This window comes from Aythya fuligula, chromosome 3 (assembly GCF_009819795.1).
Source record: "Aythya fuligula isolate bAytFul2 chromosome 3, bAytFul2.pri, whole genome shotgun sequence".
NCBI classification, from domain to species: domain Eukaryota; kingdom Metazoa; phylum Chordata; class Aves; order Anseriformes; family Anatidae; genus Aythya; species Aythya fuligula.
Window position 1 is genome coordinate 83425355 of NC_045561.1, and position 26572 is coordinate 83451926.

At 42.1% G+C, this 26572-nt stretch overlaps 1 protein-coding gene across 6 annotated transcripts in view; it reads right to left on the reverse strand.

Moving 5' to 3' along the window:
• Positions 1 to 26572, reverse strand: part of MAP7 (microtubule associated protein 7) — a 110585-nt gene that overhangs the window by 40922 nt on the left and 43091 nt on the right. For all 6 annotated transcript variants that reach the window (XM_032183892.1, XM_032183890.1, XM_032183891.1 and 3 more), the window contains exons 2-3: positions 14235 to 14303; positions 8959 to 9036 (exon numbers count right to left, since the gene is read on the reverse strand). In XM_032183892.1, the coding sequence (XP_032039783.1) occupies positions 8959 to 9036; positions 14235 to 14303 (147 nt within the window). The remainder of the gene's footprint in view (positions 1 to 8958; positions 9037 to 14234; positions 14304 to 26572) is intronic.

Sequence of the window (26572 nt, forward strand, 5' to 3'; positions counted from 1 at the left end):
AACAGACAATATATACGTCCAGCTGTTAACATGAGGACACTGCGAATTTTATGCTCGGACAAAGTGTTTAGCTGGTACATATAACCATGATTTATGACACAAACACACCTGTTTTCTGATAGAAAATATAACCTCTATTTTCAATAATTTACCTTTTTCACAGATATAGAAACAGAGTCTTGTTTTTATTCTTTTGAGGTATTAATTCCTAATTTTCTCTTATTAGAGCCAGAAAAACACATCTCTCATTTTCACTGCTTCCTGGTTGCACTGCTGTTATTCCTGCATAAACTTAAGACCCAGTTGTTGCCATCTACAAGGCAGGTACATACAGTAACAAATTAATATCCTGAGGTGTTTGATGATTACTTCAGGGAAAAATGAAGGAAAACTGAGTTCAAAATATATTTTTTATTTCATTCTCATGAACCTATATATGAATTTGCAGAAACTTTTGTCCAGCTACCCAAGACAGAAATTAAAAAAAAATAAAAATAAAAAATAAAAAAAAAGGAAGCCTATTCTAGGACAAACAATGTTAAGTCCTATTCTGAATGCACAGGTGTGCTTCTGTGTTTCATGGATAGGGACACATATATCATATATCTTGCTGGCAGATAGAAGCAGTGGATGAGCCTAGAGGAAACAGAAGGTATCTCTAAAAGGTCCAACCAACTTGGAAGAGCAGCTGATTTCCAGCGTGTGGAAGGGGAAAATACCCAGTTTTATGGTCACTCTTAAAGAAGTTGCACTAAGAGCCAATCCTGGACTCCAGCAAGGGACACAGTCCAAAGAAAAGGCTTCTTCTTGGGGCTGAGCCCTATATCAACATGCTTTGACAACATGCAAGAATCATTTAAAGGAAGCTCAGTCGTCATTCAAATAGTATCTGTGTGCTGAAAGCTTAAATAGTAGAGGAGCATTAATCAGTTAAAGCTGGAAAGTAGAAAAGAGAATTCACACCTTGGCTTTCTCTCTTTACTCAGTGCAATCTATAGCTTGGAATGCAGTCGTGCGATACAAGGACATAAAATTAGAGCATAAAAACAGGATTTAGAAATTGAGCCCTAGACATGTGGTTAATACCTGCTGCTTGTTTGCAAACGAGTACTGCTGGATTAGACTACAAGGGAACATAATGAGACCACGCTTCTGGCACCTCATTCTGAAGTAGCAAAATAACTGAGCAAAAGAAAAACAAGATTAATCCTGAAAGAAATATTTCAATAGTAAAAGACATGCAAGACTTGAAACCAGTCAACTTTACACTGTAATTAACTAATTTAATGCAGGAGATGCTCAGTTAACTACAAACCACATGCATTTCTTTTGTGTAACACATTCTGTAGCACCTTTCCCTGATCCAGTTTCAGGCATGCAGTGTGCCGTGCTTTGCAGGGCTTTAGACTGCGAGGGAAAGAGGAGCATGCATGAGGTGTCAAAGCCTCTATTTTCTGCTTGTCCATGTGGAACAACTGGACGTCCTCCCAGCTCCCCTTGTGCCGGCCCTTCTGCTGTCTCTCGCTTCAGCCCTTTTTCTTCTGGTTACTGCCTATAACGAGGGCAGATCAGCACTGCCCCTTCCCAGCCTGCCTTTTGCACTCACCTTGGACGAACAGCTTACCTGACTAGAGAGCTCATAGTCCTTGCCAAGCTTTCCAGCCTTCTTTCCTGACTTCACAACACTCACCTCAGCAGTAGCTTTTTCCTCTGACCACTGCTTCACCTTTCCTGGCTGCCCGCTCCGCGCTGCCTGAGACTGTGATCCCCTCCTTGCTGCCTTAGCAGAAAAATGGATCGGTGTTGCTTTAACCCTACCCAAAAACGGGAATGTCCCAGCGGTCCACAGAAATGGCTGACTGACTGAATTAAAAGGTGAACTTCAGAACTGTAATTACAGCTGAAGTTAGTGTCACATTCGCTAAGCCAGCCTCTCCCCGGTAGCCACGCTCGGAGGGACATACAGCACAGAAATTTTTAAACTAATCTTCCTTAAAAATAGTGTTGTTCTTTTTTTTTTTTTTTTATTGTCTTATCAACCCTTCTGGCACTCTCAGAACCTCTGAGGACATCCCAAAATGATTCAGATGCTAACTAATGCCACTGCCTCCCAGTTTCTGTGGGGCTTCTGATTGTGGAAACTGGGAGAAAGTTTTGTCCCTCACCATCAGAGAACAAAACAAGCCAAGAGGAATTCACCAACAGATTTATAATTTTTACTGATGTGATATTGTGCCAATGATCATTTTCAATTGGGACAAGAACACATAGCATAGCATGATCCTTTAAATATTATTTCAGTGCTTATACACTGTTGGTATTATGATTGCAATGGATCTAGCCAACCTGAAGCTCAAACACATTCTAAAACCTAAGATGAATACAACTTTTCCTTAGGTGAAAAGTTAACTTGGGTGGCATGATTACCTTCTTTTGTTCCCAGAGCCAGAAACTAAACCAGCCATATGTCCTTGTTAGGATTACAATTGTGATGAAAAGGGTCAGCGTCTAAGCAGGATTAGTGTAGATAAAATATGCATAGATGTAAGACTTAAAACAGTTTGCTCAAGAATCGGGGACTAAGATACTGTACAACATTATTTCAGGCTGTCAGAATTAAAACCATTTTAAAATCCCAGTAACTTTCCCTGTAGAAAAATATTTTCCTTTATTTCTTTTCCAGTTATTAAGAACCAGGTCTAGGCTAATAAATGTGCCCAAAGACCAACCAGCATGGAGTAACTCATCCCTGCTACTAAACCTTTACCTTCCAAATTGGTGACAATACTCAAGATACATTAGGAAAAGCCCAGGGACTTTCTCTGCCAATTCCCAAACCTTGTCTGGGAATCAGCTAGAAGAGTTGGCTGGAACCAAAACCCTGCCAGGAACAAACAGTTTAGAAGCATGAGCAACTAAGTTTTAAAGCTGGGGAATGCTCTTCACCACTGTTCAGTTTGCCAGTAAGATGCAGCCAATGTGGCAACGTCAAGAGTGAGGCTCTCTGTGAAAAGAAGCATTAGCTTTTAGTAAAATTTTGACCACTTTGACCAGGCTCGCTACTATAATTTGTTCCACAAAACAGCCCTGACAAGTGTCAGGCACAGCCAAGAGTGGCAAGCACAGCCTGACACTGATCTAAAGCAAGGATGAAACCATCGTGCTGGGCTGGAGCCAAGCTGAGCACGACAGCTCCCCTCGCCCTGCCCTCTACGAACAGCCCCATTTGGCAGGTCGTGCCCTTACCGACCACAGCTCCTCCTGGCATTCCCATCTCGCCTGACCCAAGAGGGTTGGTGTCACACAGATGCAGTATTTGTATTTTAAAGGGTGGGTGTTAACTTTGTGCACAAACACTGTGGGAAGGAGTACTAGCAGAAACAGCGCAGAGTGAAAATATGGCTTCTGAAGAGCCTGGGTCACAGTGAAAGCATTATTTATATAATCATGTAAAGATTAACCTAACAGTCTTTTAAAGGTCTGTATTTGCATATCAACAAGTAATACAAACATTACCACATGGTCAGGGGAATAAAAAAATTAAAGTAGTGGCTTAGCAGCCATGCTTCATTTCTGCCCACGTGAAAAGGCAATTCTCAGAGGGAAAATAGCTGAAAAAAATGATACAGCTTATTAGTCATGGGAAACATGAGTCACACACAGAAAAAGCCAAGGCAGTCACCTTTTGAAAGTTTGGGGATGGCTTTTCAAAAGCAGTGCATACCCTACAGTGAAGTAATTATATATATATATATATATACACACACACACAATTATTATATGTATATATGCTGCACGTACATGGACAACAAAGATGACAGAACTCATTTTTTCTACTCTCTTAACTTTAACTGAAAAGAAAACAGGTACTCAGACCCCCAGGTGCGATAAGTGAAATAACACAGCTAAAATACATGCAAGCAAATCCTCAAGAGTGCAGAGCATGTTGACCCGCTACACCATGGTGAAAGCCACATCAACAACTGTACAGCAGAACTTGAACAAAAATTAAATGTAGACAGTAAGCAAGAGTGGAAATAAGGCTCAAATCAACCCCCCTTCTCCCATAATATCAGAATATTGCCCAGTAAACAAACACCAAACCAATAAAACTAGTACTCCATATGATATTGCCAGGAGGAGCGAGCAAGTTAATTTTCAAGAGAAGATAAATGATACAATTCCCTGCTGCTCAAGCTGCTGAAACAAATGTCTTACAGATCACTACCATCACTTATAAAAGTGAACACAAATTATTTTTATTCCCCAAAGAAGAGGAATAATTTCTCTTGAGGTGACTCAAAATCTCAACTTTGGCTAAACTTGGCAGATCCCCTGAATAAAAAAAAATGAATTAAGTTTAAATTCAACTTCTAATTCTATAGAAAAAAAAATCCTTTCTTTCCTATGTTTTACTGTTGTATGGCAAATGTTCAAATATTAACAAAATCCAACTCTATTCTTTCAGCAAGACACACATTTATACAACTTCAGGAAACCTGATATTTAACGTAGCGTAGATTTTTCTTTGCTATGGTTCACATGACATGAATGACTGATTATCTAGGCTCTGCACTGAAAAATGAAGCTTGCATGCCATTGTAAAGATCTCTGCTTCGCCGTACTAGAATACAAATCTCAAGAGACAGCTCCTAAATCATGTTTGCAGACAAGTATACAGATGAAAGTACAACACAACTTTCAATTTTCTTGTTAGTTCAAGAGAATTCTTCACGCGAGGACACAAGACACTCATACATCATGGGGATGTGCAGAACCAAAAATCCTTTTTGGAATGAAGGATTCCACATAAAAAAAATCCCTACAGTTTAATGTTGCTTTTATGTGACACAAAATGAAATGTTTCTCACGAGAAGTCACATCATTCCAGTAACAAATGTTCATTTGTCAGTAGATAGGAAATCAGAGGTCAGGAAAACTAAAGAAAAGCATCTCTCCCAATCCTACAGCAAAACATCATTACAACACGAGAAACAAACCTGAGGGGGGAAAAAAATCAAGGCATGGAAGTATCATCTATGATAAATTAATTAAAATGGGCCAGTAACCTTCATTTGTTTTGGAACCTGAAGGGTCTAAGCCTATATATATACACCACCAACCTCAACTCCAGGAGCAGATTTTTAGGACATCCTGTCCTAAACATCTTGTCATATTACCCACTCGAGCAAGCCAGAAACAAAGATTTCCTCTGCCCTCCAAAAACAAGCCTAGCAATGCATGCATGGCTAGTACAAAGTTAAAACATGTCCCAGAGGAAGGTCATCACTGCTATTCTGATGTAGATGGCAATAAACCAGGGCTCTCCAGGTTTGAAAAAGAAGCATAATTATGGCTGGTGTTACAGTACAGTTCTACAAAATTACAGAAGCTAGAAAATGGGAATAAAGACATTCTGTTTCTCAAGAAAGGCCACCCAGAATATGACTATTTATTTATTTTTAAATCCTGGACCATGAGACTGATGGCATTTTAATACAAGACCTCAGAAGTATACGGTGGGGAAGGGTCTAAACAGTGCTTGTGCAGTGCACCCCATCATAAAGTGATGCTTTTGCATGTCCAACTACGCAGTATTTGCAACCTCTTAAAGGACACTGCTAATTAACATCTTTGTGTGTGACATGGACAGTAGGATTGAGGGCACCCTCAACAAGTCGGCCACTGACACCAAGCTGTGTGGTGCAGTCGACACACTGGAGGGAAGGGATGCCATCCAGAGGGACCTAGGCAGGCCGAAGAGGTGGACCTGTGTGAACCTCATGGAGTTCAACAAGGCCAAGTGCAAGGTCTTGCATCTGGGTTGAGGCAATCCCAGGCAGAAATACAGGCTGGGTGGAGAATGGATTGAGAGCAGCCCTGAGGAGAAGGACCTGGGGGTGTTGGTTGATGAGCTCAACATGAGCCAGCAAGGTACGCTTGCTGCCCAGAAAGCCAACCATATCCTGGGCTGCATCAAAAGAAGTGTGGCCAGCAGGGTGAGGGAGGTGATTGTCCCCCTCTGCTCTGGTCTTGTGAGGCCCCACCTGGAGCATTGTGTTCAGCTCTGGGGCCCCAGCACAAGAAGGACGTGGAAGGATTAGAGCGAGTTCAGAAGAGGGTCATGCGGATGATCCGAGGGCTGGAGTGCCTCTCCTGTGAAGGCAGGCTGAGGGAGTTGGGGTTGTTCAGCCTGGAGGAGAGAAGGCTCCAGAGAGACCTTACAGAGACCTTCCAGCACCTAAAGGGGGGTCCTACAGGAAAGCAGGGGAGGGACTCTGTCAGGGAGTGCAGTGATAGGACGAGGAGTAATGGCTTTAAATTAAATGAGGGTAGGATTAGATCAGATATTAGGAAAATAATCTTCACTGTGAGGCTGGTGAGGCCCTAGCACAGACTGCCCAGAGAAGCTGTGGGTCCCCCATCCCTGGAGGTGTTCAGGGCCAGGCTGGATGGGGCTTTGGGCAGCCTGGTCTGGTGGGAGGTCAGGTGGCAGGGGGTTGGAATTAGATAGTCTTTGAGGTCCCTTCCAACCCAAACCATTCTGTGGTTCTATGGTTCTAACTGGAAAAAAAGAATCACATCAGCACAAGAATGAAAAATGACATCTGAAGAGTACTGTATATAGAGTGAGGTATTCTTTCTATGCTTATATTTTAGGACAAAAAAGCTCAGCTATTTCAAGGTTATTGTATGTGCCTTTAAAAATGATTCAAGCCACAATCCAGTAGGTGGAGGAAGGTGGGTCCTGACAGCTGTTCCCATACTGGAAAGCCCAGCATGTAAAAATAAATAAATAAAAATTACAACACGATTACCTTACAGGGTATCATCATTACCTACATCATTTGGGCTGACTCAGCGCGGTTACTCACATATGCATTATTTGAGAACTGTTTTCATTCTCCTCTGATGCAAATCAATTTGAAGAGACTGGGAAAAAATATATGTTGTTTGAATTTCCCACTGACCGTAACATCAAATATTACTTGATTTGCAACATGGAAATGTTCTCTATACTGCCACATTTTGCTGCTGTGTAGCTAAGGGGCAGCAGCCTCTCTTCGTTTTATCATTTTACAAGATTTATACTTTCAGTGCACCAGGGTGGGCGTGCTCTCAGTGCTACTGAGCAACTGCTTGCTTAATCCTCCGTTACGCTGCTGACAAGCTGACTAATCCCAGTATCTGAAGTTCCAAGCAAGCTCTCTCCAGATGTATTAACCAGCCATAATGAAACAGGATCTAACACATACACAAACTAAGCAAAAGATAAGAAGTCTGGAGAAAGGTCTCAGCACCTAGGTATTTCTGACATCATTGCCAAAAAGAAATCCAAGTAACTCTAATAGCAGCTCTTCTGAGAGTCTGATCCCTGCACACATTATCACATGTTAAAAGAGAAACTGGATGTTTTGAAGTATGGCCAGTTCCTCTGGAGCATTAAATAACCCTTCTTTTCCTTTGCAGCTTTCCTGAAGCTGCTTCTAGCTCACCCTAGATGTATTGCTAGGGAAAGACTGCACGGAGCAGGCAAGACCCTGTTGCCAAGCGAACTCATCAGCATTGTTACTTATAAGGATGACTAAGAATGTAAGCAACAGTTCCGTGTATTTTTTCCTGCAATGCCATAAAGTCAGTGCATTAAGCAGTGTGACTAATTTCTGTCCCCTGGATATATGTCTCATCCTCTCCCATCGGCTGGGATACGAGTATGTTACTGCTTCAGACAATATAGGAAATCTTATGGCAGAATAGTCTGAGTTGGTTATTAGTGCATGATAGAAAGGTAATAACAATGAAAAGCGATTTGTACCTTGAATGAATGTTGAGATAAGGGAGTGAATTCCCACACTGGCCTCAGAGAAAGATGACTTGGGCCGAGGGGAACTTTTCCCTTATTGAAGAGTACCTCACTGTGTCAAAAGAGCACTGAAGTTGCCAACACTATTCACTTTCAATAGCCAGCAGGCTTTCCAGTATCTGGTGCCCAGGCTCCTTTGGACTTCTAGTGCCTCACAGTCATCATCCAGAAGGTCAGTAGCTTGTGCAAGGTGAGACATGCTTACATTGGCCAGTTCTGCAATTTTAGTAAAGCATGCAACACAGCGCTGCTATCAGTTAACCCAGCAACAACACGGTCCTGCTTGGAGCTAAGGCCTTGGCTCATCTTCTGCAACTCCTGCTGTTCACATGCAGAAGTACACACTTCCTGGTTAAATTCTGTTTGTTTTCCTGGTTGTATCAGGGATGCCAATGAGGAAAATCAGGTGTTTAACAGCTACTGAATATTTAACTCTTGGGCTGACTCTGGCTGAAGCCTGCTCTTGAATATCTTTAAATCTCAAACAATGAGAAATGAAGGTGTGCCATGATACTTAAAATCAAATTATTTTGAGGAGGGGAGAAGCACCACTCTATTAAGTTGTGGGGAAAATGGTTTGGTTGGAAGGGATCTTAAAGATTGTCTAGTTCCCACCCCCTGCCATGGGCAGGGACACCTCCCACCAGACCAGGCTGCCCAAAGCCCCATCCAGCCTGGCCTTGAACACCTCCAGGGATGGGGCATCCACAGCTTCTCTGGGCAGCCTGTGCCAGGGCCTCACCACCCTCACAGTGAAGAATTTAATCCTAATACCTGACCTAAACCTACCCTCTTCTAGTTTAAAGCCATTACTCCTTGTCCTATCACTACACTCCCTGACAAAGAGTCCCTCTCTCATATTCATAAAGATTCAGATTAAGTAACAGCTGTAAAAAAGGTACAGCAACAATGAATCCCGAGATGTGCATGAATTACAAGATCTACTTTAAAGATGTAATAGTCCCTCTGGAATGATACTGCCTATCTAGCATGATCGATTTTCTGAATGCTACTAAATGCAAACTGGCAAAAACATGGAATGTAAATGATAGTTAATAAGAAAAGCAACAGCAAAACAACACAATAGGCCTTACCTAGCTGTTTTTCTCGTTCTTCTCTCCTTTCTCTAGCAAGCCGTTGCCTGTCATCGACCTTTAGTATTGGTGAGTAGTCTGCAAATGGAAGGAGAGGAATATTAATCATACAGTACGAAATCCAATACCAACATAAACAAGTTTTTAGGGGAATGAATATTAAGCACCTATAATCATTCTACTTTCAAAATAGATCCCATTTTCAGAAATCCCTCTTATGTAAAAAAAATATAGAACAATTAAGAAACTACGAATGTTCTCTAATCATCAAGATGTAAAACACTCCCCCAAAATGGACTAAGTTGTAACCCTGAATGTTCCAAGCAAGACTACTGCCTGTGAAAACTCATGAGGAAAATGTTTGATTCTTTTTTTCCTAGCTTAAAACAACTTGGCTGCTTGAAAGCACTCTGACTAAATATTGTTCATTATTCCACAACCTCCTTCCAAAATGCATTCAGAGGAAATTCTCCAATTATAATGCAGCACCCTCTTCCCACCAGGATTGCCTCAAAAAACAAGTCAGTCCTATTCCACACGGCTGGAGAAGCTCAGTGTGCATGCAAAACAGGTCGGCTCAAAACACTGTAGCAGTTCTGGTTGAAGTTCTGAAGAGTGAGAACTCAGACAGCAGGATACTGATCTCCTACAGATGTTGTTTGTGCACACATGTGTTAAAAGCTCTGGCTGACATGGTAAGATGGTGCAGCATGTACATGGAATGGTGCAATACCAGTAAAGAACAAGATAATTTCCTCAACCATCTTTTTAAGTTGTGACTTAGCCCCGCAATTTGTTTAAAAATACCTGCCACTGGACGCTTGTATCACAGCAGTAAGACCAAGGGTACTATGAAAAATCTGTGTCAGAGCCATTCTTGACTACAAAATTCACATTTGATTGGAAAGTATCATGTGCTCAGTGCCACAAAATAAGTTATCTGGAAAACAACAAAATGCTAAACAGCTAACATCCTACTTCCAGTCTCAGCAACCAAAGACCAAACAGGAACAAAATCTGAGCTCCTTATTCATCTCAGCATGCTGCCAAAACTAATTTCCTACTCATCCTTAGCTTCTTCTGTTATGCTTGGAAAGCTGTTGATTTTTTGCTTTTTCACTAGCACTGAAAAAGTCCGCTTTGAACAAAAACAAGCAAAGAAACAAACAAACAAAAAGTCACAGAAAATAGAAAAGCTTTCAGTGTATAATGAAGCAGTACGATTTATTTTAATATGGATGTGAATTCTATTTTTTAATATTTCATGTTAAAGTAAAGAAGTATGTGGAACTTCCTGTCGCCATGGAAGTGCACATAAAAACAGAGATATCTATAACTGAGATGCTTTTCATTATTCAGTAGGAATACATAAATAAGCAGTCTGCACAAACACGTAAGGTCAGCCTATTCGTGTGTGCAGACTGCATACCTATGAAAAAAATTACTAGCAAAACAATGTCATAAAAATTAGGTTTAAAAATATGTATGTGCAGAAATAAATCCCTGAAGTAGGGATGTTAGACTGACTTTTACACAGTTATTTGAATTAGACCAAAGTCAGCAGTGTGTATTTCATACTCCAGCAGAAGTTTCTGCATCAGGATGACTTCTTGAATGAAAGACTCCACTGGCAGCTAGCTTCAGTTTAGCTACTCTTAAATTCTTTTCAGTGAAAAATGTCCATCTCAACAATGGCCAGAGAATACGGCTTCAATTAATGGTGTCAGTACTGATGAAAAGAGCAGCTGGGAGAAATCCCACTGCACAGCGGGTAGGAAGAAGAACATTCAAACATTATAGCTCCGATGAAAGGTACAAGAAGTGAACAAGTCACCAAAGCCAAAGAAAATCCATCACCCAGCTACAGATCAAACCTTTAACGCTGGTTAAATAGCACACAGTGCTGCCATTTAGGGAACTCCATCTAGCCATGCCGTTGCACAGATTTGCCCAGCGTACGGTGGAAATTAACATTAGGTTGATATTGAGAAACGCGCTGACTTGCATGCAGCCTCTTCAGCATGCAGACGCAGGTCAAAAGGGTAATAATATTCCTTCTCTCTTGTGGCTGGCACACAGAAGTCACAAAACATGAATTTCTATATCATGAGTAATTAGTGCTACTGGAATAATGCACACCCAATACGAATTCCCCTGGAAAACAAGGGTTCCCTTCAGGGGCTGTCAGCAAAGTCAGTGTAACATTGAGTTGACAGAGTGATGAGACCCTGGGGAATAATATGAAATCCCACTTCTTTCAGAACGTCCTACTTTCCTTCAGTTTTTTTCCTACTTTCTTGAGAGGAGATTTCCCAATCAGGGGAGAGGAAGCAAGTCTTCAAAGAGGCAGTAGGGTTATATGGACAGGCAAACTGAAGAGGTCTCCCTTAAGGATTCCTAATTACAAGCCATAGGAGGAATAAAATAAATTTTTAAAACTGCCCTCTGACATTCTGTTTCAAGATATCCAATTATTTTTTCTGTATCACACACCTGACAGTGTCCACACCACCCCCCCTCCCAGCAACCCAGGCTGTTAGAACAATCCCAAGGAGTTCATGCGAAGTTGCAGGCTATGCAGAATGTGAGCATGTTTTCAGTACAAGAAATATATACATTTAATACATTTGGGGGCACAAAAGAGTAGGTCAATATTGGCACAAGGACACCACGTTTGTAGCATACCAGCCATCACGCTGCCTTTCCTCTACTGGTAGTTGGACCAAGTTTTACAGTATTAGTTAAAACATCTTTCCCAGGCCTTGATGACAATTTTTCATAGTTGGGCTACAAGCTCAACCTCAAACAATTGCATTACGAGATGCTGAGACCCCAAGTACATAGCTTCAGATTGCTGCAACATAGGAAGTTCACTGGGACTGCTCCCCATTTCATTTCCCCGGCCTCTGTTAAGAACCCACCGGGCAAATACCAGGGGACTGGCATTTTAGTGGGAATACCAGGACATACATACAAGTTCATCGAGCTCAGATTCATCATCATGCAGTAGCTTTATGTTGCTGCATGAGGAAGTGGGAAATGTCATGTGTAACAAGTCCCGTCAGAATTCCTAAATTCTTACAGAAAGGGTTGATAGCTGGGCGAGTGCAAAGGACACTCCAGGACGACCATGCTGCTGCAACAAGTTGCAGTCTGGTTATGATGCGAAGCATGGAAACTCATGCTCAGAAACCTGTTCCGCTACGCTTCACTAGGTCTGTCATAAGCAGAGCTGTAAGACAGAGCGTACAAATACTTAACATTATGCCAGAGAGGGACATTTGGAGATTAAATAAGCTATAGTTCTACTAAGGGAAAATTAATTTTGTACCTATTGCTGAAATTCCGTGCCTGAATAGCACTTTTTGTGAACTTGTAGTGCTTACCATGAGTTCATTTTTTTTAATTTTTTTTTTTTTTTTTACCAGTCCACTTAAGTAGCTTAGGTGCCATAGTTTTACTGTTGTTGGTTTGTTTGTTTGTTTGTTTGTTTTTCTCCTCACCCCTCAGAAATTCAGCATTGAAATGCCAGTCTTTTTTTGGTCCTCCATTGTATTAAGAAAAGGAAAACGTGGTCTTTTCAAAGCTTCCAGATAATTAACACTGAACTCTCAAACTCAGTTGGCATTTGTAGAAATTACAACCTTTGAAAAATTCCAACCTAGCTATCATATGTAAGAATTATATATGGCCAGTCTCTACAGCTCGAGTGACTACCAGCTGCACTCAGTGTCACTTCAAAACTACCTCAGACTACTACCAGTCTTCACATACATCTATAATCCTCTCAGCCTCTTCTCACAAATGGCTACTTCCTTTCTGTCCTCGACTCCTAGGGTTCCAATTTCTCGCACTACTGAAACTAAAAGAAACAGAGTGGAAAACAACAGCCACCTTGTTTGCTAGTTCAGGGGGGAGCTGCCGGGAGAAATATGTAAGCCACAGCATTATTTGAAAAGATACATGCTTGGATCTCAAAAACCCTTCCCTCTGTCTAGCTCCCTGCCCACTCCCACACACACATTCAGAGTTGCCTGTGTTTCCCTTGAATCCTAATATTTGTTCAGCCTGTAGACACCTTCCAGACAATGACTTCCTTTACAATGACAGCTGTCACTCCTGCTGCAAACAGTCTCTCCTTTCTGACTCAATGTTTGGCATACAATTCTCATGCAGCCTAAAGGACAAGAACAGCTCTCAGGAATCCTCTCTTCAAGGCAGGGACTCTGATCAGCTGGGTGCAGAGCTGAACCCTGTGCCCAGGAGTTTGCACCCCCTCCTACACAGCAGCACAGATGAAGGGAGCATGGGAGCATCTAGGACACCCGCCTCAGAAGTCAGGGATGGGGATTAAACTACTGCAGGATAAAATGGGTATTAAACACTGTACAACTCCAGGAGCTGTGTTTTCATCATAAAAGTGGGTCACGTTAATGTATTCTCTCCTGCTCTTCCCACTGCCTGACCGAGAGCAGTCAGCTCCTGGTGCTGCAGCCAGCGCTGCCTGACATGGGGTAAGCTGAACTCAGGCAGCACCGAGACTGCTTCCCTGCAGGGACAGAGGCCAAAGGCACCCAGACTGGGGACTGGGAAGATTCTGTCAGGGTGAAGCAGCCACTGAGCTGCCAGGCTGCCCAGGAGTTGAAGCGGGGGTCCTTACAGCATGCTGAGCCCTCAATAGCACAGACACCTGTGCTGCAACACGGGCAAAACGCAGGTATCTCAGTGGTGATCTGGATCTTGGTCTAAGCATGCAAACGGAACAGACACATGGCATCAAGGATTACAGTAAGCATTTTTGTACATCGTCTTAACTGTGTAAGTGCAGCATTAGTGAACTCTGAATTAAATCCACACAATATACCCGTCAGGTGGGGTGTGGAAATGACAAACATCTGCCTGCTGCACAGAGTACACTACAGAAGATGGCATACATTGTGATGAGCGAGGAAGAGCCTAACAGAAGCATTTTTAGAAAGTCCACAACAGATTCCAGTGCAAGCCCAGATGCAAGTACAGTGGCTTCTGTAACCTTATCTCACTACCCAGCTTGCATTCCTGAGCTGCACTAAACCACAAGGAGCTTTTTTAGTTTTGCTTCTTTGTGAACAGAGACTCCAGCCTAACTAAATATGAACAGTCACAGTTTTGACTGAAACATTAAGAGAGGTATAAGAGCATAAAATGCCTTAAATGTCCTTAAAAGGAAGACCTCTGATTTTAAAGTACCATTGAGGCAAATAGCTGTACAATGTGAAACATGCAGAAGGGCATACCTGTTTTAGTACCAGTGTTGCTTTGTCCTGAAGTGAATTTCTTGTCTTGTGTTTTAGAACCTTCAGCTGCTAAAATAAGGAAAAAAAGAAAAAAGATTTAATTAACCATATTGCTAGACAATACCTCTCTTTTTCCCTTCTCAGTGATGCTTTGGAAACCACTACTTCCAAAGAACAGATCTTTTTTAAAATTTTATTTTTAAATTAAAATTTCCCTCCTGAAGCAGCTGAATGGATCACAATGATAAAAACAAGTTAGTGGAAATAACTGAATGAAACCGCAGGCTAACTTGGAAGGAGCAAACATATTGCAATGCAGGGCGAGAAAACTGTGTTGGTACGGGTGACTCACATACCCTAGGTTTCTGAAGGTATGGTACAAGATACCAGTAAGAACTTCACAGACTTCACAATTACTAATGCACCCATTACCCAGAATTGAACAGAGAGCAATTTATGACCTAAATGAAGTCTCAGTGAGGAGAGATTTCTTAATATTTTTATTAGATGTTTAATCAGGCCCTAGGAAGAGAGAATTCTAGTGCTCTGAGTGCCCTTTCAGTGACTGTTTATAAAGAAAAATGAAAAGATTCATTATCATACTTCAGATCACCACCATATCCTTGGCTTAGCATCTACTTACTTGAAAACTAAGGCAGGAAATTCGATGCCACGATTTTCTCAGCTTACGATGCATCTTCAAGAGCTCCACTACAGGAGCATTTGATTCCAGAGCACTACAATCTGGGATGAGTGCACAGACAGACTGTAATAACTCTAAAAACCCCTCCACAGACAGCTAGGAAGTATTTGCAAGCAAGGATAAAAAGAAAGTTACACTGATATAGCTGAGAGGAGGAAAAAACAAAACAAAACACTCAATTAAATGAAAATCTCTCTAGGAATGAGAGTTGGAAAAAAACGTTTAGCTTTAAAAAACTAAACCAGCATTCCTGCATTAGTTTCACTTTAAAAAGTGAAATTTTAAATTGTACAAAAAAGACAATCCTCTTCTATATTGGAGGGAACAGCTACATTAAGTCTCTTTTAATCCATACAAGAAACTGCTGTTGAACCTAATGAATACTGAATCCAGCTCAGAATGAGAACAGGCATAACATGGCATAACAGGCAGCCAAACAAAAGATTTTAGCACTTCGCTGTTTTAAAAGGCCTCATGCTTAGGATTCATTCTACCAATAAGTAAGGCCACTGATTTTTGTGAAACAACCTGAGCAGCACTGAACACTGGCACTTCTAAACTTAGTAGGATCTGCCATTATCAAAAAACATACTTTTTCCTTTCACTGTTCCAAATGGGTGGAATTACACCTGAAAATGAGTGTTTTATTCATCAGAGTAAGTGCATTTATATATAAATATACATATATAATATCTTACTAAGAAAGCACCACCTTAGTTTGGGGGAAGAAACTGACTGTGCTCCTGCCTGAAACAGCTATTTAGAATATTCTCAGAGAAAGACCCGCTGTCATGCTTGAGGAATCTACGTCATGAGCTCATTTACCTTTGAATAGTGCATCATGTGATAGAAGAGGAAACTGCTGTAAATATTAAAAATACTGTTTCTGAGCATTAGTGAGAGCACTGATCTTCTAAAAGCTTTAACACAAGACTCTCTGCATGCCTCCAACAGGGCATGTGCATTATTTTTCTCAAACACTGCACTGTAGGATTATGCGATACTACTTTAATTTCAAAGCAATGGTTTAAGTGTACAGATAATCCAGATAATACACTTGTAGCAGAGCCTAGCTACACAGAGCAATATTTCTTCCATATTTCCTTTCCTCTGACTCTTCCTTGGAATATTTTGACATAGTTTCGGTACATAGGCACAGGACCACAACAAGCGATGAAGAAAAGAACAGATGGCACAGCCATGAATTTTAATGACGCTGGATATCGAATAAGAACTGGCACGAGTATTAAGAAGCCAGTGCATGTGTACTCCCACACAAAATACTTCTTGGTCTAAAGACACAAACAGACGATCAGAGAGACAACTAAGCATCTAAAACCCAAATTTACATATTGACAAAATTGTTTCCAGCAAGACTCAATAACCTAACACGTGCCAGGAGAGACACCATTCAACTACCTAGTATTTCCTCTGTTGCTCATTTTGAACTACTCTCTTCCCAAGGAGGGAAAATTATTATTAACAGAAGCATTAGAAATAAGAGGATATTTTTCTATGCAGCATACTGGAAACATAAAATGTTGAAGACAGACTGAGTAATAGTGTAGATACATTGGGGAAAACAATTACAGAACCAGAGTTGTTGAGGCTGGAAGGGATGACGAAGCCTATCCCTCTGCTCAAAGTGGGGTTGCCTACAGCGGGCCATGCCTCATTCAGTTTATGAACATTGCCAAGGATGGAGACTCCACAGCTTCTCTGGGCAACCTGTGCCACTGTTTGGCCACTCTTCACAGCAGAAAAGTTTTAATTATGTCTGAATGGTATCTCCTGTATTTCAGTTTTGTGCCTCTGGTCTTGTCTCTGTGTGTCACAGAGAGGAGTCTGGCTCTGCCTTCTTCACTCCACCCCACCAGGCATTTTGTGATGTTTCTTCTGATTTTTTTTTCCCCTAATGCTTGCCTCGCTTCTCCCCTCTGAGGCATACAACCCTGATGTGCTTGCCCTATCACATTGGCAAGGGTCTGAGGCTCTGGTCCTCTGAGGAAGGCCGCCAGCCACAGCACAGAGGCAGCTCTGCTATGGGGCCTCTACCTCCAGAAGCAGCACCCTGAAGAGATGACATGCGGTGTGAGGGGGCACTTGGAGACCACAAACAAAAGATGGTGCTTGGACCAGTGACAGGTTCAGGACACACCCAGCACCCCTCACCCTGTGGGTGTCAGAAATGGGGAACCAAACTAGGGCTGCAGCAGTGGGAACGAGCACACGCATGGGTTAGCCCAAGGCACGCGGCCACCACACGTCCGCCATTTCAGACACCTCAGGGCAAAGGGTGCGCTGTGCGGTGAAGTGGGCACGGCCTTCCACTGCGTGCTCTAATTCCACGAGTGTGAGGCAGAAGCAGTGAAAAACAGCCAGAAGAAAAGACATAACTAGGACTGAGGAGGAGGGACTAAAGGGAATCTGTCCCCTGAACCCATGGCTGGCTGGCACTTCGACCAGTTCACAAATATCGCTGTGTTGGGAGAGCTACATTGGGAGAGCTGTGCAGATACAGCTCAGGGCTGACAAAGTTTTCTAGCTTGGATGCCAAACCACGTTAGCACCTAACTCCCAAACACCTGACTTGGCCTAAAAGTCTGAGCATTCGGCACCCAGCTGTTCTGTTTGAAAGCAACAGCACCAAGTTTTAAGACTAAAGAGTTAAGTTTGGATGTGAAATTCCCTCTAATGGCAAAACTGGAATGTTTATCCTACTAACAAATCCATGTGAGCCAGGATCCTGGCGGTGGATACAGAGGCAACAAAGTCCAACACAACTGAAAGCTTTCCTACTGCTCTTGACTTTTGTCTTTCTGACATCCACAGATGATGAACGTGACCTCGCTGACATGTACACATGTAAATACCGCTCTTCATATTTACAGTAAAACATCTTTCAAATCTTTAGCGTTTCTTATTCCTTGCATCATCAATAGCATCCATGTATATACTTGGCAAAGCAATATATTAAGCAATGCCTTAATGCTGTTTATTGCTCTGCGTTCATTCCATACCTGCACTCCAGGCTGATCTTCTACTTGTATTTTAAGATTGGAAACCTAGGAACAGAGGACAGTGATCTCTCTAGAGATGTAGGTCAGAAAGATCTATGGTTGGCCAAAACATTTATAAGATGCATGCAGCTTGGTTGATAGATAAAAGGTAAAATCATGCCACTGGATGTCTAATACCAAAGCCTTCAGAGTAAGTCTGGACAAAGTTATGGTCGCTCTCTGCCTCCGAAATTTGGGACACAATAAACCTTCAAAAAAAAAAAACAACAAACAAAAGCATCAAAAACAAACAAACAAACAAACACCACCACACATGCATGCTTGTTAAAGATAATAGTTCTCACAAAATCCACTTGTCAGTAACAAGACGAGCTTGGGGAGAAGTGGGCCCGGCAATCTGCTTCAGCACAGCTGGAGACAAACATTTCCTAGCACCTCTGCACGGTGCTGGGGGTCGGGCTGACCCTGGACACAAGCACCTCCTGACAGACCTTCTTCCTCCAGCTGTGCCTCAGCTGAACACCGAGCCAAGGCTGCTCCTTGATTTCATTTATTTGCTTTATGCAGCTAGCACACGGTGCAGCCCACGCAGCTCAGGACCTGTACGTGCTTTTTCATAAGATTATTTGCTGAGTGTAAAAAAAGGACACCGACAGTCAGTGTCCATTTTGCTTTTGTAAGCTCTCATACACATATACAGAACAGTTATCAGAGTCCTTCAAAACAAGATAGCAAAAAAATTCTTTTACTTTCAAACACCACAAGCTATAGGAGGGCCCTGTTGAGGAGCACGAAGATGGGTCAAGCAGAGAGACCCAACCACAAAAGTCTGAACACAAAACCAAACCCTCTCATCACTGAAATTCATTTGTATGTACTATTCACAACAGCTGTGTCTAAGGGGTTTGCTCTGACACTTGAACTGTGCAGAAGCACAGGTACTGAGCATCAGCATTTTTGCATATATAAAGTATCTTCTTCTCCCCACCACGGATAAAAAAAAAAAAAAAAAAAAAAAAAAAAAAAAAAAAAAGGAACTTAAAGCTTCCATTCCCTTCAGGGAGCAATACCTGATGGCTTGTAGGTTGCTGCCAGCCTCCAAAGAGAAGGCTCAGCTTGGAGCAGCACTGGGGGTGAGCTCAAACCTGAGATTTTTTCACACAACAGGATGGGAAAGCAATCATTTGCTTCCAGAGAAAAGAGGACTGTAGGACTGAGGAAGAGGTTGCAGAAGGGACAAGAGTGTGTGCTGTTGATGTGAATTTTGCAGCAGCTCAGTCCAGGCGGTGTGAGCCCATTGTGGGGCCAGTGGTGCCAAGGCAGCAGCGGGTGGCACAGTGCTGCCATCCTTTCAGGTTACACCCCTGGGGGCAGAGCAGGACTGAAGCACCAGGGAGGAAAACCTATGCCCTGCACACTTACTGTCAAGCCCCCTCTCCTCCATCCAAACCCAGAAGCCCTCTTAAGAGCCCTGGTTTATATGGTTCATAAATGGAGGCTAGAAAAACTTTCATAACAGACCTACCACTTCAGAGGAAAAACTGAAACACTTCCAAACCAATATCCTCAGGCTTCTTAATCCAAATGCTACAGAAAACTGTTAATAAACAGGGTCTGCTTAAACCATTAGAGCTTCAAGCGAAATCCTTTTGTAACAAAGTGTTCTCATTAGCAACACCCTTCATAAAATTATTTTTAAAAGAAAAAGAGAAAAGATTTACAAGGGTCTGCCCATTACCACAGCACTAAGGCTGTAAAAACTGTGACACTTGAATTCACAAAAAAAGCTTAAATGTAACACATTTAAATGATTCCAAACTAAGACCTCTACTTCCATTTTGAAAGAAGAGATGCACCTAATTTTGGTTGGATGTCAACACTTCAATTCTCTTGTTAAGGGAGGTAGGTTGATGGAACTGTTGAAGGAACTGGGGTAAAATGAAGAGCACTTGCAGACAATAGACCGGTTTGCTATTTTAAATATAGTTAATATGTGCCTTCACAGTTTAAGACATAAGCTTTTTGAAATTTATAACATTAGCAAATGGAAAATACCCATTCTTTTAAAGTCTAAACTGCAGTATTTGCATAGTACATTCACAAATATAGGTTTGACTCAAAGGAGTGATAGAGTAATTAGAATTTATTTTTACTCACTGAAACAGTAAAGCAAAGTTTATACCTCACTTAAATGTGCCTAGAATTAATTTTACATGCATTAAAATAATTTCTATTCTTAGAAGCTTGAAGCTGGAATACATCTTCTCATAATTCCAGTGCTGAGGAACTTAATGTCTGGTTTGCAAATATAAGTTAAAAGATACCAAGCTACAGTGACTATTCCGAATTTCTTTCCTCTGGCACTTATCACAGAAGTCTACCATCAGAGCTGCTATACAAACACAGTCACTGACACACCTCAGTCTCTACTGTCCTGGCTGAGCTAAGCAGAAATGAAAACTTCTCAGCATTGCTGTTTACTACTCATGAAGTAGTATAGAAGTTGCTGTTGTCTTCATCGTATTGTAGACTCGGAAGATAGATAATTTTAAATTGTCACAGCTAATTCATCACTAAGTTGTAAAACACTTAAAAATGGAAGCATAAACAGATTTATTTGGAAACAATCCACAGATAAAATTGGATATCACAAGTATCTACAAGAAAAGGGATACATGGGGATTCTTTTTAAGTTAAAACTGTGTAACTGCTCTACTGGGAGATGCCTATTCCTAAAAAATTACTTTTGGCTTACTATATTGGCTTTTTAAAGTACTGCATTCTGAAATATTAAATACCATAGGACAACACAGCAAACCGAGTGCCTTTGCAGGGAGAAGCCTTATGCTGCTTAGGCTCTCAAAGAAAGAAGAAACACAAAGCCAAATGTAATGGCATTTATAAAAATGTGAACGTTCACAATATTTGTTCTGGATAATTGTATCAGGTCATTATACTGCAATATAGAACAGCAATATCAACATTAGAGGAACACCGGAAAAAAAGGTCCCTGTTAGCTACTGAAGAAGCCTGTGCTGCCAAGCAGGGATTCTGGCTGGCAAGTCTGGCCAGATCCAGATGAGACACATGAAAGGAAGCTTTTGAATTACACATCACCAAAATAAAAGCCAAGATGCTACCTGCTGAGGGTTAGCAGAGCAAGCTCATTTCCATACACCCAACCCCAACATCACGTGCTCTGCAGCCTGTCCCAGGCAGTGTACAAACACTGGGCAATATCAGACTTACAGCTGTTAGTTCGTGATTCTTTTGCTCAAGGACAAAACACTTTCACCCCAGGTGCAAGAGTAGCAGCAGCTCTCCTCCTGACTTGGAAGTGCTGTGGGCAGCACTGGCTCCTGCTACGGCAGACAGACCCCCATGGCCAGGACCTGCTCCTGCGAGCTGCCCTAATGGCTGTGTGTTTAAGGCTGCCCCAGAGGACGAAAGGGAACACCTGTACATTTCACTGGGTGAAAGTCACTTTTCTGGACTTTGACCAGCGAGCTTGCTCCAGACAATGAGGTAATTCCTGTGAGAGCGTCCAAGTCACGAGGAAGCTGACACCTACCCCCGGGAACTGGAGAATTAGGCACAGACCTGTCTGCTTTCACCGTCGCGCTGATCCCAAGGTCGAGCCAGTGGAGCCGGGGACAGCACCTTGAGCGTGCATTATTTGATACCCCCTCGCTCAGAGGGCACGGCGACCGCTGCACGGCAACCGCTGCACGGCGAAAGCCTTTGCTTTCGACAGCAACACAGACAGCAATTCCAGTAACAGCAATATGGGGATGGAAAGATGGGAAAAATGGATACTTTGCTATAGATCGTTCTGTTAAGCAATTTGATCCCGAGAGCTAAGTATTTTTGGAAACAAAGCAACCTCTTTAGTCTCGGCTTTGCAATAAGAGAAGGAAATGGCTTCTCTGCCTCTCCCCCCAAAAAAGTAAACACAGAAATAAACCAACAAAACCAAATCAACAATCATCAAAACAAAACAAAAAACACCAGTATTTTGATACAATACATATTTTTAATTAAAAATAATATTCCATAAAGTGAACTGTACCTAAGGTTAGTTCAGGAGACTCCCACGAGCTCACAGCCTGACGCTGTGCTTTCGGTGGCAAGAAGCCAGCCCGCTGACATACACAGGCCATCACACCCCTGCTGAACTCGGTGCATAACTATGCTCTCCTCTGTGCTTTCAGCTCTTCCCAAATTTGTCCGGGCCGCCGTGGCCTGACAGGACGTGGCGCCATGAGGTGAACAGCTTCCAGCCGCCCACTCCGCCACCCTGACACAGCGCAGGCCTGTGGCGGGCGGTGGCACTTCTGCCATGGCAACGCCACCAGAAGCCAGGCACAACTGTTTGTGCGTCTCGTGGTAATTAATCCCTTCCTACACCAGCTGTTGCCATATGGGGACATCCCCCGACGGGCACACCATATCCAGGCAGGGGGGTTTACCCCACGTGAGGATGAGCTCTGCTGTCTGCGTAATAAACTGGTAACTGCACTCAGTAAGAGGATGCTTCTGGCATTTTTCACCCCAAAAAAGGTTGCAAGAATTTTAAAGAAGCACAAAACACTGAAAAAATATAGTAAAATGAAGTGACACAAACCTTGCAAGCAGAAGAAAGGAGGTTCAAACCAGCACAATTCCCTTTCAAAGCCTTCTTTCTAGTAAAGTTGTCTCCTCACACAAGGATACAAAAGAGGCCTATAACACAGCTCTCCTTCTGACCACTTCTGACCACAAAATGCTTTTAAGACACATCCACCAGCTCTCTGACCTTCCGAGTACCCCAAAGAGCTTCTTCCAGCAGCTCTCTGTACTCCTAGTTGCAAGCCTGTCCCACAAAAGCCAGTTCCCTTTGTGTTCCACCCCTAACAAAAGCCACCTACAATACAGAGATCTCCATTAGCCAAGATTTCACCTCCTTTTCTTTAAATTACCTTAAACTCAAAATCACCGTGCCTGCCAAACTAAGCGGGCTCCTGGCCTTCATCCCGTAATAGCTTTAAACAGCTCTTCAGCCTCATCCTGTTGCCTCTGTGAAGAGGACTGTGTTGCAAGGGAAGGCTCATTTGGGGAGAATAAATGAGGGCTCATTGCAAGGGAAACAGGGCATCAGCCTAGCCTGTAGAATTAACGATACGTTCAGCTTACCGTCAGCAATGACAAAAACACATCTGCAAAAACAGACAAGTGACTTGGAGACGGAGAAGTGTTTTACTCCCAAAGGAACAGGGGCCGACAACTGGCTTTCGGGAGACCCTCTCAAACCTTTTACTAAAGAATCACTAGAAACAAGGATGCTCAAAGCACAAGAAAGGGGGATAGGGGGCAGCGGGGAGGAAGTAGTGTTGTTTAATGCTAACATCTAGGACATTTAGTGCTCCTTGCAGAGGACGGTGGGGTAATACTGAAGCTGACTGTAATTGCCTATGGAAGCTGCAGAGATTTCTGCAAGATGCAGCTTCTTAAATATCCAAGTACCACGACTTTGTTTGCTAAGGAAAAAGTTAATTGCCATGTGGGTTTCATCTACTGCCTCAGCATGCTGAGCTAGCTCAGGTACTGACAGCAGGAGAGCTGGGTCAGCACCAGGCCAACACGAGAGCTCCTCTTGGCCGAGTAGCAAAGTTGAGCATTACCCTGAGACCGCCACACCGCTTCTGGCACCTAATTATCTTCACACAGCACCACGTTAGGCCATTTAGATTAATGTCTGGGACATCCACTGGGATTTCTCTCCTAAAGGTAAGTTTTGGACCACCTACAAGTTGGTGAGATCAGTGCAAGCATTGTGGGGAACTGGTCCAGTGCTGCAGAGCTTCCTGGGCAAGGTTCATGCATTTTGCATGGATGTCCAGACTTACCCTTCCAGCCTTAATAAAACAAAGCATGAATTATGACTGCCAGTCTCTATAGCAACAACCTGCCTCAGCTAAAGACAGCAGGAAGAGGTGCACAGAAGCCTGGCTTTGTTTACACATCCTGTTCTGTGCAGACAGTGATTTCTGAAACATTTAAAGCTGCAAAGACTGCATGCTGTTCTTCAGCAGCTAAGTTCCCGGACCCGTGCGTCCAAGCCATTGCCCTCATCAAACCACACTTGCCTGAGGAAAAGAGGCAATTTTCTGCACGCCTGCCTCTTCCTGCAGTGAAAGGTCACTGGAATGGACGCTGTAACTGCTTAGGGAAAGAGCAACACTCAAGTTTTCTCACTCTTCTCCTGCTCCTTATATAAAAGGTATTTCCTATAACTGTAAGCTACATAGAACAAGCATTTAATATGATGCAAAATGCATATATTCTGAAACAGCAAAGCAAAAAGGAATGCTTCCTACCATTGCTGGGCAGAGAACAAAGCTGAAACATTGACTCAAAAAAATAATAATGTATTTCTATTGCATGACTGAGCCTTAATCACCTCATTCACCATCAAAAATAAAAAATGTACCAGAACCAGGCCATCACACCTAAGGAGGCTCAAGATGAATGCAGCCACAACCAGTCAAGAGATTAAATAAATTATCAAGACACCATTTACTGAAAAAATTGTCTTTCAAGGTGACCATCACATCAATTCAGGGGCCAGTTCTTTCCTGTAATCTTCGTTGTGATTTTTTCCTCACTCAGCTGACCGTAAGCAGGACTTCCTGGAAGGAGGCATTGCTTCACATACGAGCAGCAGGACCTCATAATTAAGTACATCACTGCATACATAGAATTGAGGCTGCACAAACCAACCTAATTATTTCTGAGCTCTACATCTTTGGCTTTATAAACACACCATTCATTTGTAAAGTTTTTCTGAAATTACATGTTTAACACTGCATATACCTGCATGCAATCCTCAAATAACACTAACATTTATTTTTAAGCCTCTCTAGTATGAACACATCAAGAGGTTATTAGAGCTCTTCTTTGGCTTTCTTGTTATGATAATAATTCATTATTTCAGGTACACTGATAAAACCAAAGTGTATCTTTCCCTGGGTTCTTCCTGGGATCTTAGGATGAGTACCAGAGTACTTGGCAGTAGATCTTATCTTTACATGCTGCCCCCAAATGTACATAACCTTTATCAGAAAGAAGATTTTGTTGCTCTACAGAAACTGTGCAGCTGATTTCTTAGAGACAGCCACAGACTACTCTAGCAGCAACACAAACGTTTGTCATATGAAACTATTAATTCATAGCAAAGACATGAAACATTTGAATTTCATGCATGTTTCCGTTTAGTTCGTTAATTACTGTGTCTGTTGCTTTCCAAGAATTTGCTTGTTAGCTGTTTTGGTACTTACACTGCCTGACTGCCATAATTTGCAGCTCTTACCCTTAGGAGGCATAAAATTCACCTTTTTTCACCCCCTCTGGTCTTCAGGGAAACCTTTTCTCTCTGACTAGCCAGCTTTTATTTTAGAAGTGTTCCATGATTTCAAAACCAGTCTGAAAGGATTCAGCAGTACTCAGGTGTTAACAACCCCTGAAAACTAAATCTTCCAGAGAAGTAACATGAGTAAAAATTGGTTGCTACAGAGAATAGATCAAACCCAACAATTCTTAGTCTGCTTTCCTAAGGGAGCAAAAACGACAAAAAATCTTCCATTGGCTCCTCACAGTTCTTCTACTTGGATATATGTAGGTAGTGCAGCTATCCAACAAGTCAAAGGTGGTGTTAAAAAAGTATTATTGTCATTTCATTTGGTACCTTCCTTACCTGGGAAACCCCCACCATAGTGCTGGCTGGTTTGTATGTAGTGGACAGGACAGAGAATATAAGTGTTAAACTTAGTGCTTTGTTCTTCAGATCTTCTTTTATGCTATATTACAAGAGTGAAGTCACAGCATTTGTAAAGTAAAATGTCTAAGTGCTGTATCTTGCACTAATCAAGATCTATTTAACACCAAGTTGTAAACATTCAAGAATAAAAATCAGAAGTAATTTTAAACCAAACCCTTCAAGTGTTCGGTATTTTGCAATGAATGCCTAGAAGTTGTGACTAGAAGTTGCACAGACCTTTGTATTTGGACTAATAACTAAACTACAAACTGTTTACAATCCCAAAAGGTTTGTAGACACTGACCTAGAAAACAGTTTGCAATGCAGTTTCCATTAAGCTGTTCCTTCACCACTTTACATAAGCAGTACAGCTGAGACAGGTCAAAGCCTGACTTCATTCACCGTAGAGTAGCCTTACTGATGAGAGAGCTGCTAACTTCCAAGAATACAATCACATACTTAAAATAAATAAATAAATAAATCTGTAGTATGTATAGGGGATATTAAATCGAGTTGCACAGGCAAGTTTTGTGAGATTTCCTGACTTTTCACTGATTGGACTTGGAATCTTCAGTGTGAACAAGCAGACTGCATTATGTACTGGTACATAGTAGTCACCTAAAACTGAAAACAAAACCACACAAAAATGCACAAAAAAATACCATAAACATAAAAATACATAGTTAATTTTATAGCCTCCCGCCAACAGATTACGGAAGCAGTTTAGGAAACCTAAATGCTGCATTCTCTGACAAAGCTGATTTGGCAGACCAAGCTGCCCTATCACCAGATGGGGAAAATGACATGTTTTGCCAATATT